Consider the following 17,913-nt stretch of genomic DNA (forward strand, 5'->3'; position numbering starts at 1 on the left):
CTTACCAAATGAAAAAAGATGTGTTACAGGAAGCTGTACTCTTCTGGAATCCTCTTTGAAGAATTCACAGTCCACAGTATACTGCAATTCAGGGTATTAAATACAGATCTAAACTAAGCATCAGACTATAAAACCTTTGCACTTGCCAAATGCTATTCACAGGCTCAGGCAGAGTCCAGGACACAAACACCGAAAAGCCACCTCTCCACACTCCACTGACAGGGTCTGGCAGGTCGTTCATTCCTGTAGGCAGCACTACAAGTTTGGGTCGCTTCAGCATGACTTCTGGTTACTCTAGCTCTCACCCATTTGCAACAGCCTTCAAAAGGCTGCTCAATAGCTGGGAATGGCTAGAATCCAGTTCACAGCCCTCCTTCTCAGGTACATCTTTTTTTTGGGGGGAGTGTTGCAAAGGAGAGTGACTTGTCCGAACTCTGCGTACAATTTCCTAAGCAAAAATAACCTTTGGTTTGTCTCCTGAAGTTTAATCATGCAAAAGCAAAGCAAAATATCCAGCAGGTATGAGTTGTACCATCTCTAATAAGCATTTAGTTCACTTGAAAATTATTTTCCATCCCACTGTAAATCCAGCATTTGTTTCCTTTTTAAAAGCAGTTTCCAAGATTTAACACTAGACTGCAGCTTAGCAGGTTACATTTCAAAAGTGATCTCTCATCTATCTTTGCTTATCGAGAATGTTGTGCATTACTAATTTAACTGCAAGATGTCTCTGTGAGTGTATCTTCAGACAGTTGCCACAGAGAAGCATTATAATCACTTTAGCTGTGAATAATTTCTTGGATCATGGATTATTATACCATAGAGAAAGAGACTGTATTTTTGTTGCAGAAAGGAATGTCAGACCTACTTAGACTATAAGTTCAAATTCAGTGTTCTACCATTTTCAGGACTAATTAGAAAGGCCTGCCAGATCCAGCTGGGTAATAGGCAAAGTCAGCTTAGATTCATGGCAAGCGTTCCTCTCACTGGGACCCTGAGAGGCCTTGATGCAAAGGTATCCCACTCATCTGTGAGATTCAGAACTATCCAACTCTGCACAACTCACTCTACCACATTATTTGTGGTCTCAGAGCTTGCAGAGTGTCTGTACCAAGCTCCCCAGAATCTGTATGTGATGTCTTCAGTTATCTACAGCATTCTCTGCTACCCTGGGTAAGAGAATTGACTGTTCAGGAAGATAAATATTCAGGAATGCTGTCAGAATATTAAGAAAAAGAAGGAAGCAGAACACTAGAACCTCCAATGAGGACTCTTAACAACTGGTTTGAGAACTGTTGCTCTGTGTGTTTCAAGTACTACTCATGCCTTGCCTTTGGCATTTTAGCACCTGAAAATGTTTCTGAGCTTACAGAAGGTAACAAAGTTACCTTCAAACCACACTGCAGTGTAAGTTTATGGTTTCTCAAAGTAACTTAGCACATCTTTAACACACCTCCTTTTCCTTCCATCACAGCATCTAAAAGCTATGGACACACTAAGCAAGCAATTTCTGCAGGTTTTTCTTTTTACCTTCCTGCCAGCAGTGGGCGGTACCTGAATGACAATGTGGGACAAAGAAGGATAGTCCTGAAGTTTCAGTATTACAACCTTAAAAAAAAAAAAAAAAAAAAAAAGAAAAAAAGGAAAGAAAAAGACAGAAAAAGAAAAGCCATTATTGAACATAGCCCTTAGCTTGCCCGTTGCCAGTCCCCAGATGTCCACCTCTTGTACCTCTTCCTCTAGAATGCAGCTGCACGTTCCAGTGCTGCAAACAGAGCCAGTCCTTCTTCCATGGCATGCAACTACCCCACCAAGCACCTATCCGTCCTCCAAGTTATGTACAATGCTTACCTTAGTGGTTGGAAGTAACTCAGCTCTCCAGGATAAATCAGTAGCTTCCAGGCTGTAAAAATTCATGCACGTTAAAGGATGAACATATTGATTATGCAGGCATTATGCTGTGACAGCTGATTAACATACCAGCTTTTCTCCCTCTCTAGATGGATTCATGTGATTTTTAAATTGAGGACAAGTTTGGGTCAACTGCAGTTAGCTACCATAGTAATTTATCGAACTATAATCATTTCAGATACTGCAAATCTTGTTTTTTGCAAAAAACAAATTAAGCAAAGCTCTAACTTTGTCATATACACAAATTTCAGCAGCTATTAGCCATGTAACTTCCAACACATAATGAAAACCCTTAACGAGCTAAAACAGCACTGGCATTGAATGAACACACAGTTTTATCAGCATCTTTTAAAGACCAAAAGTACCAATCTTTCCTATAGGAACATCTAAAACATACCATATAAAACAAAAATTTTGTTAGCTGCTCAGAGCTTACAGCAATTCTAAAACGGTGTGTACTTATCTGAAGCTCAGACTCTGAACCGCAACACATTCATTCAGTTGTTCGAAGTTACCATTCTCAGAATACCAGGATACTTCTGTTTCTGTAAATAGCGTTACATGTCCTCAGGAGACACACTCCACAGCAAAACCACTATTGCTAGCTGCGGTTTGAGGCAGCAGTCCTGAACTAGGCTAACCTGCACTCGATGCTGATCAAAGGTTATACAAAGGAGTAACAGCCAACTTCTCCTTGGAGCAGGAAAAAGTAATCGGGACGTCTGGCTGTCAGCTGGAGGCAAGGCTCTGTGGCTACACCTCAGCACAGACCCCAGAACAGATGCATGCTGCACGAGCTCGGTTCCACCTGGACACTTTCCCTAATCCACAGGGCAGATCAAATTCACTTTGAGCTGACTTTGCAAAGGTAAGCCAGCCCATGTTTTACATTCATGTTGTAACGACTGTAACCACCCGATTCAACCACTAATCAGCCACGTTTCTAAACATTCTTCTTAAGACAATAGAACTTTTTGAATAAGAAAAAAAAAAGATGCTTCAATTCACTCTTCTGAAGGCTTTGAGTGACATTTGATGTCTTCTGTCACAGGATTCTAAAGAAATGCTACAAAACACACGATTTGGGAATCCAGCACAGCATGTAGTGTCCACAAGAGAGCAACAGGAGCGACTTTTCACTGCTATGAAGGTCAAAAATACAGCTTAAAGGAAGAAAAGTTAGCCTATTTTATTCTGCACTCATGCAGTAATTTTGAGAAAGCGTATTCTTTCCCATTTTCTTGATGATACAGAAAGCATGAATGACTCACAATAAGAATTTTACTTTTCTTCGCAATCCCTTCCTAAGGAGGAGGATATTTTATATTCTTTAAATTCAAATATAGACTTACGAGGTCCATACGAATAAAGAACAGGAACTGTTTATACTCACCACATCAACGAATTAGTGTTCATACAGCCATAAATCCAGCTACTTGTGTCCTGTAAAGTCAATACCATAAAACAGTACATTACCCATGTGTGAAAGTATCTATAAATACATTAAAAATAGCAATTCTGTACTCCAAATAATGAAGGAGTAAATGCTGGTAATTATCTCCACAATTTGTATATGTTAACTAAGTGTTTCAGTGCACCAGATGTCACTAACTGTTCTAAAAATCCTCTGATAACAGAACCTTGTAAGCAATTAACTTACTAAAAGAGCAGCAAACTTCCATCTTCATCTCACTCCTTTTCTATTAAGGGTGTCTGCAGCAGCTATCGCTATAGTGAGCAAACTCTCACAAGGATGTCAAATGCTGACGTGTAAAAGCGGAGATGATGATAAATACAGTCTCTCACATTTTGTCAATTATTTATAATGAAAGATATCCACTAACTTTTTTTTTTCATTTCACAAAGAAGTCAGACTTCTGTGTTAACAGCAAGTGATATCCTCCATTAAAAGTCTGATATCATAATCTTGGAATAACAATTACAATGACAGAAGGATAAAGCACAAGGGTGAAAGGCAGAGGTTTCCAGGAAGCATTTATATAACTTTCATTCGCCACCTTTTCTAGTTATGAATCAATACATTTTCTAAAAACAAATACAAGGTTAATCAAACAAGCTTTCATCATTTCTCTTAAAAAAATAAATCTGCCTACACATGATGAGAAATTCAATTTTATTAGAGTTTAATCTTTTCTAACTAAAAGAAACGTCTCAGGGTACTATTCTAAGTAGTCAAGGAATACTTTCGATTTTTAATGTTCTACTGCACCCCCTTGAGAATTTAAGTGTTCTGAAGTGACAGCACCACGATGCAAGTATCTCAGATGTTGTTCTGCACCTCCTCCTCCTCAAGCAGTATTAGTCCTGTCTTTAAGATACTATAACAAAGGCAAAAGTTACCCTATTAAGATCACAACAACCGTGTGAATATTGAAGGTGCTACTGGGAAGGACAACTAGAAAAGCACCAAGAACACATCTTTTTTTCACAATGGTGTTATGAACCTCTTCTTTGGTAAGGGGAAGAGTGGCAACAGGGACAGGCAGGATGGAACGGGAAAGCATCTCAATTTTCTTGCCACTGACCTAAAATACGTAATTCTGAAAAGCATATTTACCCTTCTCCAGTTTGCCAAGAGATTACATTCATTCTTTCCAAAAATATTTTTTAAAAATTTCAGAAACATTTTGGTTGAATTTATGTGTCTTGAGCTAAAAATACAAGAAATGCACATTACCACCTCTCTTCTCAATAGAGGAGACAACTGAGGAGGTGCTGTTTCCACATCTGGCTTCCATCTGCCTCCACTGCTTAGTGGAAGATCTCCTTTCAGGCTCACTTAAATTTTATTATGGAAAGCAAACCTGTAAACAGCTTTCCCAAATTAGAAGTATGGCTGAATCCTGGCAGCACTAAAAATAACTTAATCATTCAAAACCATCAGTACAGAACTGCACTAAATTAAAGGAGAGAGTAATCTGGGGCTAACCATAACAGAGTCAGAAATAAACCATCTGAGGTTCAGGTGGCACTGAAGGTTTCAGATATCGAACACTAAGTGTGACATGCTAAAAGAGGACGTACGTCTAACACAACGTATTGGGCGGTCAATGTAAACGCATGGCTGTAGTTTCAACAGCTGTTCATTAAGCCATCTTAAAACTGCACCAAATCTAAATTAAAAAAATACAGCTTCATAAACAGACTCCAGACATCAAACAAGTATTTTCTCACCAACATACTGTTTTCACAGTAAACATGACTGTATGATTTTCTGTGGCTTGCAAGAGGAAATATGAAATATTTTCCATCAGAATCCTTAAAAGAAAAAAAAATGGTCATTAGTTAAAAAACCCAAATATTAAAAACACAATGAGGGAAAAAATGTTACTTACATTGTAAACTGTGTAAGTCCATTTTGAGGCTTTGACTGTAGTCCACATGAAAGCTCCTAAAAACAAATATGTTTTAATATGCCACACTGCAGGAACTATTACCCCTATCTCCAAAATCTTCTCTTTTTCTTATCGCCAAGGTCCTATCTCTTATTAAGTGGCTGTAAACTGTATAAGCTTCAATCAACACTCAGGATTGCTGCTGCTTAGAATTACACCCAACAGTTATCACCAGTTAAACAGGAAACAGCAAAACCCTAGGATCCAACTACTACATGTTAATTGTAAAATAAAAACCCCATGGATCTTGAAACAAAGCTCTCGAGGCAACAAAACAAATAAGAAACTGAATAACACTAATGTAATTACAGGGTGACTGATTAAAGCTGAGGCAACATCAGAAACAGCCCCAATCTTTATTCCTGTCAGCTTTTTAAGAAAACTAATACAGAAACTCGTGTAGAAGCAAGTCAATGATGAAGTGAATGAACGATGACGGAGAGGCTGAGGGAGCTGGGCTTGTTCAGCCTGAAGAAGAGAAGGCTCAGAGGGGACCTCAGAAATGCTTATAAGTATCTGCAGGGTGGGGGTCAGGAGGATGGGGCCAGACTCTTTCCAGTGGTGCCCAGCGACAGGACAAGGGGCAACGGGCACAAACTGAAGCAGAGGAAGCTCCAGCTGAAGATGAGGAAGAACTTCTTCCCTCTGAGGGTGACGGAGCCCTGGCCCAGGCTGCCCAGGGAGGTTGTGGAGTCTCCTTCTCTGGAGATATTCCAGCCCCGCCTGGACGCGGTCCTGTGCAGCCTGCTCTGGGTGACCCTGCTTGGGCAGGAGGGTTGGGCTGGGTGACCCACAGAGGGCCCTGCCAACCCCGAACATTCTGTGATTCTGTGAATAAGACGTACAAGAAAACCGTAGCAGTTTAAAGGTATGTCTGAAGAAAAAAAAAGACAGAATAATGAAGCAACCAGAGATACAAACAATGCAAACTGTCATGCAAGAAAGTATCTTTCTTCTGTGTAACTAGTTCATCACAGAAATTTAGCTAAGGGTCAAGAGGTCACCACAAATAGAAAGATGCAAACGTGAAATCCAATTTAAACATATTCCTTCTTGCTGCTAAAAACTGACCCTGTAAAAGGCAACCAAACAAAATCAGTTCCACAACCTGTTGGGCACCTGTTCCAGTGTTTGACCACGCTCCTGGTGAAGTATATTTTCGTAATACCTAATTGGAATTTCTTTTGTTGTAACTGGACTCTGCTGCATATTGTGTTATAACTGTGCACCTCTGAGAAAAACCCAGCTTCGCCTTCTCTCCAATGTTTCATTAAGTAGTTGAAGACAGCAACAGGATCCCCCTCAGCATTCTCTTTACGGAAAAAAAAAAACCAACCCAGTTCACTCAGCCCCTCTGCCCCAGGAGCTAACCATCTGGGTGGTCCTCTGCTCCTGGTCCTCTGCTCCGTACTCACTTCAGTATATGTCAGTGCCTAAATGCCTTCTTATACTGGGGTGGCCAAAACGTGACACCAAAGTTCAGGTTACCTTAGTATTTCTGCAGCAACTTACATTAAGAAAATTCCTGAAATAAAATGGTTTTCATAAAATGGTTCAGCCTGCTTCAGCAAAACTAGGAATACAGCTGTGCCCTGCAAAAGTTCTGTTTAGTTCCCAAGACTCCATGCAGTCAAAATTTCTCACGTTCAACTATGCATTCTCAGCAGTTAGAAGGAAACCGTTAGTGTGCAGTCCATTCTACCCTGCCACGTCACCAAAAAAAAAAGAAGTGACTGATGATGCATGTCTGAATATTCAGGATTTCCACTAGTAGCACAAAACTAACACAATGGCTCTACAACACCCATACTATCCCTCTCGCAAGCGTGGGGACAGATTAGACTGTACTTTTGACATCCAGCTATTCCCGATTTCTGGGATTGCCTGCTAGACATCCTGGTGTAAATATGAGTCCTGCCCGTCCCCCAGAACCTAAGCCGTACAGAAGTGACAGATTTTTGCTCCTATCCATTTTAATCTGTTCAGTGGTGAAACCACACACAGGCTGACAGCTTAGGTCTACGGCCCGTATATCATTTTAAGCAATGTCTGAAGAAGGACAGAATGCATTTCAAATGCTTGTAAGTGAGAAGATTAACTATTAACAAAGGAGTATCATTGAATTCTGCTCAGAAGAAAACTGCTGCACACCTGTGAGCTCTGTAAAAGCATCAGGGTTTTCCTGAAATATCTTTGCAGGATGTCTCACAAAGTGGTGATTCAGTACAGACATCCTCTTCTTTGGATCCTCCGTTATCTAAAAAAAGAGCACATTGTCAAATTTTATTTTACCAGCTTGTGTGATTTACAATCGTTACACGATCATAGCTAGCGATGGAGTCTTGGGGATGAAGGCAGGAGAGAGTGTTAGAAGACACGGTACACTTTCTATTCTAAATTCACTAATCTGAACAAATAAAGTGCCATCAATATTCAATCACTGCAATACAGAAAGTCTACATGTTATAAAGCATTGCCAAAACTTTTAGTTTTATATCCTTGCCTACTCTTTAACACAAGGAAACCATTCTATTGAAAGTCCTTTACGGACACGCATACAGTCTTCCTGAAATAACACACTTATGCTAGAGTTTAGGAAAAATTCTCATATTTATGTTTACTAGTCAGAGTTCACAAATCCAGCTTACTACATCGCATCTTAATATTTCAAGCATCCAGACAGCTGTAGAGCTACACTGGGATTCACTTTTGTTGGGAGCTGGTTTGGTTTTTTCAAAATCAGATTTCCAGAAGAAATTTTTGCCTATTTGGCTTTTCAAAACTGTGGGTGTTACAACTGATTTCTGAAAAGTTTTACCCTCCAGCACACTGCCAGTCAACTCTGAAACAACTGTCCCCCCTTTCTGTCTCTCTAAATCACATGTTAAAGTGACTACACCTAAGAAACTAGAGAAGTCTGCGCAAACAGCCTTAAAAAGAACACCTGGAAGCCTTCCTCGTCTACATCTGGGGCTCTGCTCTTACATATTTTCAACCTGTCGGACCTTAATGTTTATTGCTGCACAACCCTTCAGAAAGAGAACAGAGTACAACGGGAGATTTCTCCAACGGTTCTCAGAAAGTATGATGCAAGATATTTGTTTAGAAAAGCAATAAATAATGGTAGCTGGAGGTAAACAAATATGCTAGTATTTAACTTGCATTCTATTTTTGTAAGCACTATTTGCAAAAGACGACCACAAATACTTGCTGGCCACTATGATGACAGCACATGGGGAAGTTCGAGAAGTATTACGTCCAAGACAAACTACCACAGCTTTTCACCCTTTGTGTACTAGTCAGAGAAGGTGACTCAAACACACATTGAGAGGTCACATTCAAAGCTACACAGCTAGCAAAATTTGTTTATCCTGGCGCAAGGTCAGCTAAACTTGCTGCATTATGGAAAAAAAGTTCAGCCCACATGCCAGCTATAAAGAATCAAGCAGTCAATAATAAAAACGGAGTTGACACCTAATTATTTCTGACACGTTGGTCAAACAACATAAAGCCGTGGGATTTTTCAGTGACTGGCGCAAAACGGCAACAATTTTGTCAGCATGACTTAAAATAATCAAAAAGGAGTTTTCTGTATAGTAGGGTGATATTTGTCCTGATTAAGCATTCTGGGACAGAAGAAAGTGTGATGGGGAAATACACAGGAGATCAAACATACAAACCTGCCTTGTGTTTTCATCTATGAGATCAAAAAAAGCTCTAATGGTAGCCAGGATCAATTCTTTGCACCTAGAAGACAGAAAAAGTAAAATTAAATCTAGAAAAGAAATATCCAGGGGAATAAAAGTGGTCAGAAGAGACATCATAATAATACTATGCTGATGTCAGATTATTGTATAATGTGATAACAGTAGAGAACAGAGCGATGTACAGTCAGTCAATTGACCTTCGTTCCATTAGCTTACCACACTATGGAGAGATGGTCTGTCGAGGCCCAAGCTCTAGGCACAGCTGAGCTCTGTTTGGGGAAGGAAGAGAGTTAAGATTTTGTTAGCATTCAACAATTTAAAATTCTAAGCAAGCCTTTTGCCTCCTTATTTAAACATATTTGTGCAATTATTAAAAAGAATAGCGTTTATCTTAAGAGTTTCAGGGACTAGGGTACAACAGAATGACTTCCCGAGTCAAAAGTCTTACAAGTGCTGAAGCACTGGTAAACCAGGACTTGTAAACCAACATGATCAAGTTATCTATGTTAGACAGAGGAGACTAATGGTGAAAGGGCAAATAACCATGTGGAGGAAACTTACCACAAATTTTGTCAGACCACTCCTATGACTAATCTTACTATGTCAATAAGTGATCCTGGCACATGAAAACAGAAGCATGCCAATGAAAGCGGCTGCTGAAACATCAAGGGCATCCTCAACAGAAAGAAGCATCACAGCACCATGCAGAAAGAAGTGGACTGGCTGAAGCTATTCATCTGTATACGTGTATTGCACGTACTGCATTTTAGGAACTAGTAACACCAAAAATGCCTCCCATAAATGGAGCTCATCACCTGGTTGTACAACTTGGTTTAAGTAAGCTATGAATTATTAACACATTACAGTTGGGAAGAAAAAAAACAAACAAACCAAACAACAACAAAACAACCCCCAAAACAAGACAAAAAACCCAAACCCCACAAACCAAACAAACACAAGAAGGAACTGGTACCACTACACACGAGGTTTCATGCAAAGTTCTGGTCACCAACACTCCAGAGAAATGAAAGTAGAGCAGATGCAGAGAACGGTTACTAGGACAAAGGGAACGCAGGGCTAATCTTCTTAGCCTAGCCGAATCAGAGCTGAGATGATTTGCAGACAGCTTTTCACATACAGTGGACAGGGAGGTAAACACCAAGGGAATGACATCTGTTTCAGATAATACTTCAAGCTGATGTCAGAACAAATGCATTTAAAAACTGCCTTGCACAGTAAATGGACATTGGAAATTACAAATTTTCTCCCTACTGGTGACCGTTTTCCAGCTTCTTCCATGTAGGGAACAGGTTGATGGTGGGGGATGGAATGACAAACCTAACTATGATGTCTCTTGATTAATTTTGGAAGACAGATACCTGCAAAAGCTGAATACTGGACTTGATGATCCACTACCTCCTTTCTATTCGCAAGTTCTTTGAAAAAACAATAACTACTAAAAGAAGACTCCAAGCCAGACCTCTCTTTTTATAATCAAGCAAGCAGTCCACTGCTATACTGCATATCTGGCAGTCTCCATATACACATCTCTTGCAAAAACCCGGCAAAATAAAATCTGAGTTCCGAAACTGAAAAACTGCAAGAAAGTGGTGAGAAGAAACAGTACCAAGTGGTAGATGATTCAAATCGATCCCAACACACACCCCTCCAGTGGACACTCATTTATACTACATCAACTATTTATGATTTTATAACCGTACACTATTTCATGTTTTCATTTGAAGTATTTTCATATTTAGTTATACAGTGCTGCATATGTAGACTACAATCAGACACAGATACATGCATTACTTAAATAGCTATCTAACAGAGCTCCGTGCAAAGACAAAAAAACAGTTTGCTTTTTTACCACAACAGATAAGGCACTGTCATGTTGACTCAATCTTGGTAGGAAAGCCAGTCCTGAACGAACTTGGTAATCTCTGAATCCTCCCGCCACAGAAAGGGTAGTTAAATTTCTTAAGTCTTGGGCATTCAGAATCCAGTGCTTGTTTACAGCTGTATAAAAATCTGTAAAATACATTAAAATCAGTCATGATTTCCCCATAAGTCTATTTGATATACAAAAAATGGTACAGAAACATTGAACTAAAAGTTTCTGTAAGCCCCCTTAAAGGCATTCAAGCTCTGATTATCACTTTTGATTCATGTAAGGAAGGAAAATTGTTGTTTTAACCCCAAGCAGGTAGCAGGTGGGTCAGACAGATACGCTTACACTTTCTACGTCAGCTGAGCATGCATACTGTTTAAGTGGCAAACCACAGGTTTCTTTTATGGACAGCCACAGTCCCAAAACAGTCAGCAAGGAAGCAGCATTGCATTGCAATCAACTATAGGAGGGAGAATTAATACAAGCACAATAAATCAAATTCAGCAGTTAGAGATAATCCATTCCTCTCAGGTGCCACAGAGAATAACGAAAATAAATGTCTATTCCCTTTCCTTTACCAATTCCCCCAATATCTACATGCAGCAGCACAATTATCACTAAGCATATATTTCATCAGCATCATTTAGTCAAATCTAGCTTTTCAAGTGTGTAGTACATCCATAAAGACTATACTTCATGTTTTATGCCACAGTTATTTAGGTGAGCAGAAAATAAGATCTAACTTTTGTGTAAATATATTATATAAAATCTATAACTATATCTACATTTAATATTCTCATACACACACCCCCGACCTTCAGGCGTGACAAATACTCGGTTTAGCAGCTCCTACAGAAATAACTATTTAGGCAATTCATTTCATAAAGAAAACCATTACAGAGGTCAACGTTCACAAAAGAGAAAGAAAAAATGCCATTCACTGGAGAGCTTACAAATTTAGTAACCTGCTCTGCAACTTACTGAAATTACAAATTATTGAGAGCTCCGAACCCTGCAGAGAAGCTCAAGTCCACATAATCCATTTTATAAGACACCTTATTTCTCTCAGTGTCCTAGTGCTCTCAAACAACCACCCGAGTAAGAAAGGAATAGATGAATTACAGTAAATAAACCAGCACATTTTGCTGTTGATTTGGAAAAATCTCACCTATTAGTGTTTGAGAGGAGCAATAAAGAAATACAGTGTAATTAGACAACCTGCAGTACTTACCAGTAAGGTATTTGTCTAAAGGCATTACAGGTGCTACATGAGGTGTGGCTTGCGTAATGAGGAGGTTTATCAGCTCAGGCTTAAAATTCTTCAGAGTAAGCAATGCTCTTGCAACCAGACCACCCATGGAATGACCTACTATTGCAACACTAGTCGGTGCAAATTCTCGACCCTTAAGAAAAGAGCAAAGAGTAATGAGACACATCAAAAACAGATTTGACATTGAACTCTGTGGTTATCAGTTGTACATTTTTGTTCCCAAAATTAACTTGCATCCTCTCAAGGATAATATTAACTAGTCTCAACTTGACGAGTTTACAAAATGAATATCAATTTAGTTGCTATCTCAAAAAAAGGTGCTTAACATGAAGTTTCCAGCTCAGAAGGAAATATTATATAGCCAGTGTAAGCCTAAGAAACTGAAACTTCTCCTAATTTCTGACACTCTTAGGGACATAGGATATCAAAGCACTTTCCTAGAGAAAACTGGATGTAAGGTGATGCTAGTATTATTAATATAATAGTTTAATAAGCTAGGGGAAGTTTACTTCTCTACTACAAAAAAGCATACGCTGTGCATGGAAGTATTTATTTAGAAACACAATATAGAACCTAACCAAAGCTCTGGGATTGTCACAAGCATTTAAAAAAATCTACTGAAGAGCAGCAATTGTCTATAGCACTATTATCACATTCATTTATCTACACAGATTATAAAGTCTCCCTCCCTCATACACCATCCTTCAGTTTTCCAGCAGAAAAGGAAGCCCAGAATTCCATTCCAAAATGCAAGTACATTATTCCACATATGTCAGTGCTTACCCTGTACAACTTAAGAATTACTTTTATGCATTCATGCACAAACTTGGTCTGTCGTTGCAGACTACCACCATACAATGCAACCAACTCCTCATTAAAGTTGACACTGAAGAAATTAAAATGATACTTGAAGTCAACATCTTCCGCTTTCCTAAGCGCAATGGAGCCAAGAGAACGTACTAGGAAAAGAAACCACATCAATTAGAACAGCCTAACAGTCACTGCTTAGCATCATCATTAGTAGACAAACACACAACTATATAATCTCTTAAGAAACAAATGTTACATTAAATCCTTTGTTCATCTCAAGTCATTTATAAATACATAAAAAAAGCATGAAAAAGACATCCAAAAAGCAAATAATCTCTTTTCTAGTATGCTATCAATCACACTTGTTTTACAAAAGCAGATTTGAAGATACAAATAATCAGGGCAAAACCATCACCAGTCAGTCAGAACCGAATTGTAAAATGAGAAAAGAAATAATTATTTCCTGTTTTTACAAGAATCCCTCTGACAAAAAAAATATTACTAAACATCTCATAACAAGAGCTTACAGAAGAATGTGGAAAGAACAAACCTGATTAGATGAAAAAGTTTGGAATGAATTACCCAGAGCTTATGGCAGTTAGGCCTGTGACTTCGCTTACTGCTGACTACAGAGATATTTTATGTCAAAAAAATAATTTATACAAGATCAAGGATTACGTTCCTCTACCTGAGGGGTGCTTTTCTCATCTCATTTGCACCTTCAGGACAAGAAGGCAAAACGAGCATTCCTGACTTCAGTTCCAGAGGCATTACTACTGCTAGGCTTTCCCAAAATTCCTTTGAAGACCATCAACTCTAGGTCAGCATTCCTAAATCCCACCAAGATATGTATAGGGGATTGGAAAACCAAACCCGAAAGGACACTTTTTGACCTAGAATCTTGAGGGAGAATACATTCTGTTTACAAGGTCTTGCTTCTGACCTGTCTTCTCCATCTAACCCCGGCTGCTATTTAATGCAGCCTTCTGAGTGCAGGATTGTCCCTAAGTTTCCATGGAGACATGGCAGGATGGGAACAGTAACGCCTGCAAACAAAAAACACAGCAGGGAAAGAAGAAAATAAAAGAGAAAGTCCCAAAAGCAAGTATATAGAATAACTAACAGTGGCCAGAGAGGTCTGCCCAAATCCAGCATGCAGAAGCAAGATTCTTCTAGAGTGCAACAGTTCCAGAGATCTGCAGCCTGCAGAATCCTCCTTCCTGGAAAACTTTGCTATAGAAATTAACATATCAAGCAAATCTCAACACAGCTCATGAAATGGGAAAGTAATGCTTATGAAATACTGTATATGTCCAAATATTATCAGTATGATGAAAATTCTAAACCTAATTTGTAGTCAGTCATTTCACCGATTCTATCTAAAGCTAATAAGCTATAAGGACATCTTCAAAATGGTTTGAAAAGACCTAAAAAGTATTTAAAAGATCAAGTATCTGATCACAACTTTCCATCTTGGAGGTCATGCTAAAAGGAACAAGAATATTGCCACAGATGACAAGGCAAGCACATGACAGATTCCTGCGTAGAACTCAGGGTGTCCCTTCTCCCAGTCTCAGGTTCATTCCCAACAATTAAACCAGATCACCATCTTTGACTCAAAGTCTCCATTATGTACATTTTAAAAGGTTCATTTCAGTGCCTGTGAAAGACGATGGATTAACATGTTGCAAAAGTGCCTGTAGCACATCAAAATAACCAGCCCAGCAAAGGCAGCAGCAGCACTTCTGTCTTTATTGCTCAGCAAATACAAATATATTTTAAACAAGTCTGAAAATAACAATAGCAACACCTTCTCTGCTCACCTGGGTATCGGAATTAAAGTGTGTTAGCCCACAATAAATTCGAACGAAATACGAATTTTCATAAACTCCATAACAAAACAAAAACTATTCTGAGCCGCTGGTTAAGGCAGAACAATTTATTTATTTTGAAAAATGCACATATGACTTGTTGCCAGTCTCCCTAAATCAATTTCTCAAAACAAAGAATAAATATTTAAATATTTACTGATCTTAAGTAGCACATTATATCCACAGCATGTAGTACTTCTAGTCACCTAGTTTTTCTTCATATACTGCCTTTTGGTTCCTAACATACCCTGAAAGTACCATTTTATTTCCTGCATAGTCATGTACTACCCTGGTTTTAGAGACAGCATTAATTCACAGATTTGCAATACTTCATACACAATTACAAAAATCCATACGGTATCCTTCATAATCATCATATTCGTAATCATCTTTGGATACTGTTGTGCCTGCGAGTCTGCATGGGCTTTCTGAACGTACAAGTTGGTAAAATATTTTACTTTATTATAAGCTAAACAGGTATATTCTCAAAGAAAATAAATAACATAAGAAAATAAAAGGTTCTCTGAAATCAGATAATTTAATGATCAAGTTCAGTGCAAATATAAGGAAAAACTGTCACAGTAAGACATTAAGGTTTAGACCACGGTGGTTCTCCCCATACCTACACATCCATTTTGCTACCGTGGTAAGAGTGTTACTGTTTCAAAGCACCTTTTAGAGAACACAACTAACGGTCTGACAAACCCAGCCTGGAAGGAATATCGGATACTTGGATAAACACTGAAACATAATACTGCATGTTCATCAAACTACTGAATTTGGTATTCACAATGAAAAACAAAAATGCTTTAAAATTATTACTTCTTTTCATTTGGAGCCTAGAAACGTAAGAGGGAATAACCTGGAAAAAAAAGGAGGCTATGTGTAAAGTGGGAAGATGATGCTAAAGAAAAAACACCACTACACAGAGAGGCAGGAGATAATGAAGCTACGGGGCAAGCCACAAGATGATGCCGATTTCTACAGCCCATCATTACTTCACATCACAGATGGGAGCTTGTTCAGTTTCTTGTAATCAAATTCAGCTCTTGTTTTATCTGGCATAACTGCACTAAACATTGTTCAAATCAAAACCAGCTAGATGTTTGTGATCAAAAACACAGCGAGTGTGCAGCGCTGCCATCGTACGGCATAAACGGTACTGTTTCTGGCTTTCAAAAGTTGAAGTCTTACTCCAGAAAAATACTATAGCTCAACTGTTCAACGCATTTCAAACAAAAATTAAGTCTTCTGATGGACTGAAATTAACCGGGGACTAACAGGGGCATCTACACCATAATATGATCAATCATTATGACTTTTGTTGATATTATTTCAAACTGAAATCTTCTTGCTATTAACTAATGCATAAACACGAGAGCTCTTTGTAACATACCTACAACTCCCCTAAAAGCTTACCTTGTTTGTAGCTGCCAGCATTCCCAGGAAGAAAGAGAACTGGAATTCCTGTCAATAGGAGATTTTTGTTTTCTTCAGCGTAGTTCCCCTCCCCATAGAGATAGAGCTCATATGCTGGGTATCGCCTGGCTGTTTTCTTGGGTAATTTTATTTTCTGTTGTAAAAGTTAAAAAGAAAACAATTACTTTACCTATATTGTCGCAAACAAGAAAATATAGTCACTATTCAGTAATTTAAATGATTGGCTTATGGTTTATGTATTGTTTTAAGTTACAGTCTAAAGAATACGGAATGAAATACTGGGGTTTGCTTTAAAAAAATAATCAAATTATCAAGTATTTTGTTGAAGTAGGTATTACTGTGCCTAATGAGTGGCCACAGCTACTTACTTGAAACAGCGACTAACTGGCTTTGAAACAAGCAGCCATTGCATGCAATTCTGTATCTTGTTATGCTGCACATTCATAAAGTGAACCTAGCCTTATACTACAGGGGGACAAAGGGGAAAGAAAAAAAAAAGGCACATCAAAACCCAGCCAGTTCTCTGGGGATATGACAATTTGAGAGCAGGAACTGGGGCAGGGGAGTGTTAAAGAGAATGTTTAATTCCTTCACTAAGAACACAAAAGTTTAAGCTTTGTTCAGGGCTTCTGTCTTCAGATCATCCTTTGGATGTTGTTTCCCTTTCCTCCGTCATCTCACCATTCCAACCTCACCCACCTCACTGGCCCTTTCTCATTCCTTTCTACTGCTCTTTTTCAAAGGCTTTCAAAACTCTTTGAAAAAACAAAAATTAATGTTTTCTTTACTAAAAGAAGAGTGCCATCAAGATATGTTGACTTCCTGATGGACCAAATAATCCTATCCAACTGTTCTTATATGGTATCTTCCTGGCTCCCTGTCTTTTCAAAAACTTTTAAGGAACATAAAATTAATGAGCTGACTTCTTTGGGTCAATGTTGAATGCAAAAACCTACACAATCCGCGATAACTGTACTAGCAAGATACTGGGTTTTATTTCTGCAAATCACAGTGCTCAAATATTACAGCAAAATGGGAGCACGTAACGGCAAAGGAAAACAGACGCTCGTGTTCCATGACGGTGGTTTTAAATTCTGAATTCTCAAGACAGTGGTTATATAATTAGTTTGTAATGAGCTACCGTAACTTTTTACGGTGTCGGTGTAGGCTTCATTCTTCACCCTACTTCCAGAAGAAATTAGGCCTATGTGAGAAAGCCCTCATCACTAACTTCTGAATCTCTTACCAAGCTTAGCTGAACAGGACAAGGGTAGGTTAAATTCAAACACCGTATTTCTACAACTCTTAGAAAAAAATTCCGTTAAGTACAAAAAAGCAAAAAAAATTCCAAACTAATTGCATTACTCGGGATTAGCTTGACTGTGAGCTAACCCACACTGTTCGACACAAAAGAAATGAAACTTCTTACGCTTAACTGCTCCAATAGTTGTGTGTTTTGCAATGTGATACCCAATCCGGAAGGGAGGACAGGTACCTTTCACCTGAAATTCCTACCTTGTGGCTTCCTGCCAAGGCCAGCATTACAAAGACGTTAAAAATTACACAAACAACTCCTCCAACAATAAAGAGGTAATTG

General features: G+C 38.7%; 1 protein-coding gene across 3 annotated transcripts in view; it reads right to left on the bottom strand.

Annotated features, from left to right (window-relative positions):
• The window catches only part of PGAP1 (post-GPI attachment to proteins inositol deacylase 1), a 41,808-nt gene that overhangs the window by 21,681 nt on the left and 2,214 nt on the right, over positions 1 to 17,913 (bottom strand). For all 3 annotated transcript variants that reach the window (XM_075430824.1, XM_075430823.1, XM_075430822.1), the window contains exons 2-14: positions 16,296 to 16,449; positions 12,979 to 13,154; positions 12,157 to 12,328; positions 10,905 to 11,065; positions 9,251 to 9,303; positions 9,008 to 9,074; positions 7,479 to 7,584; positions 5,268 to 5,323; positions 5,107 to 5,190; positions 3,305 to 3,354; positions 1,852 to 1,903; positions 1,531 to 1,608; positions 6 to 81 (exon numbers count right to left, since the gene is read on the bottom strand). In XM_075430824.1, coding sequence (XP_075286939.1) covers positions 6 to 81; positions 1,531 to 1,608; positions 1,852 to 1,903; positions 3,305 to 3,354; positions 5,107 to 5,190; positions 5,268 to 5,323; positions 7,479 to 7,584; positions 9,008 to 9,074; positions 9,251 to 9,303; positions 10,905 to 11,065; positions 12,157 to 12,328; positions 12,979 to 13,154; positions 16,296 to 16,449 — 1,285 coding nt within the window. The remainder of the gene's footprint in view (positions 1 to 5; positions 82 to 1,530; positions 1,609 to 1,851; positions 1,904 to 3,304; positions 3,355 to 5,106; positions 5,191 to 5,267; positions 5,324 to 7,478; positions 7,585 to 9,007; positions 9,075 to 9,250; positions 9,304 to 10,904; positions 11,066 to 12,156; positions 12,329 to 12,978; positions 13,155 to 16,295; positions 16,450 to 17,913) is intronic.

Source organism: Opisthocomus hoazin, chromosome 9, assembly GCF_030867145.1.
Source record: "Opisthocomus hoazin isolate bOpiHoa1 chromosome 9, bOpiHoa1.hap1, whole genome shotgun sequence".
Classification (NCBI taxonomy): Eukaryota; Metazoa; Chordata; class Aves; order Opisthocomiformes; family Opisthocomidae; genus Opisthocomus; species Opisthocomus hoazin.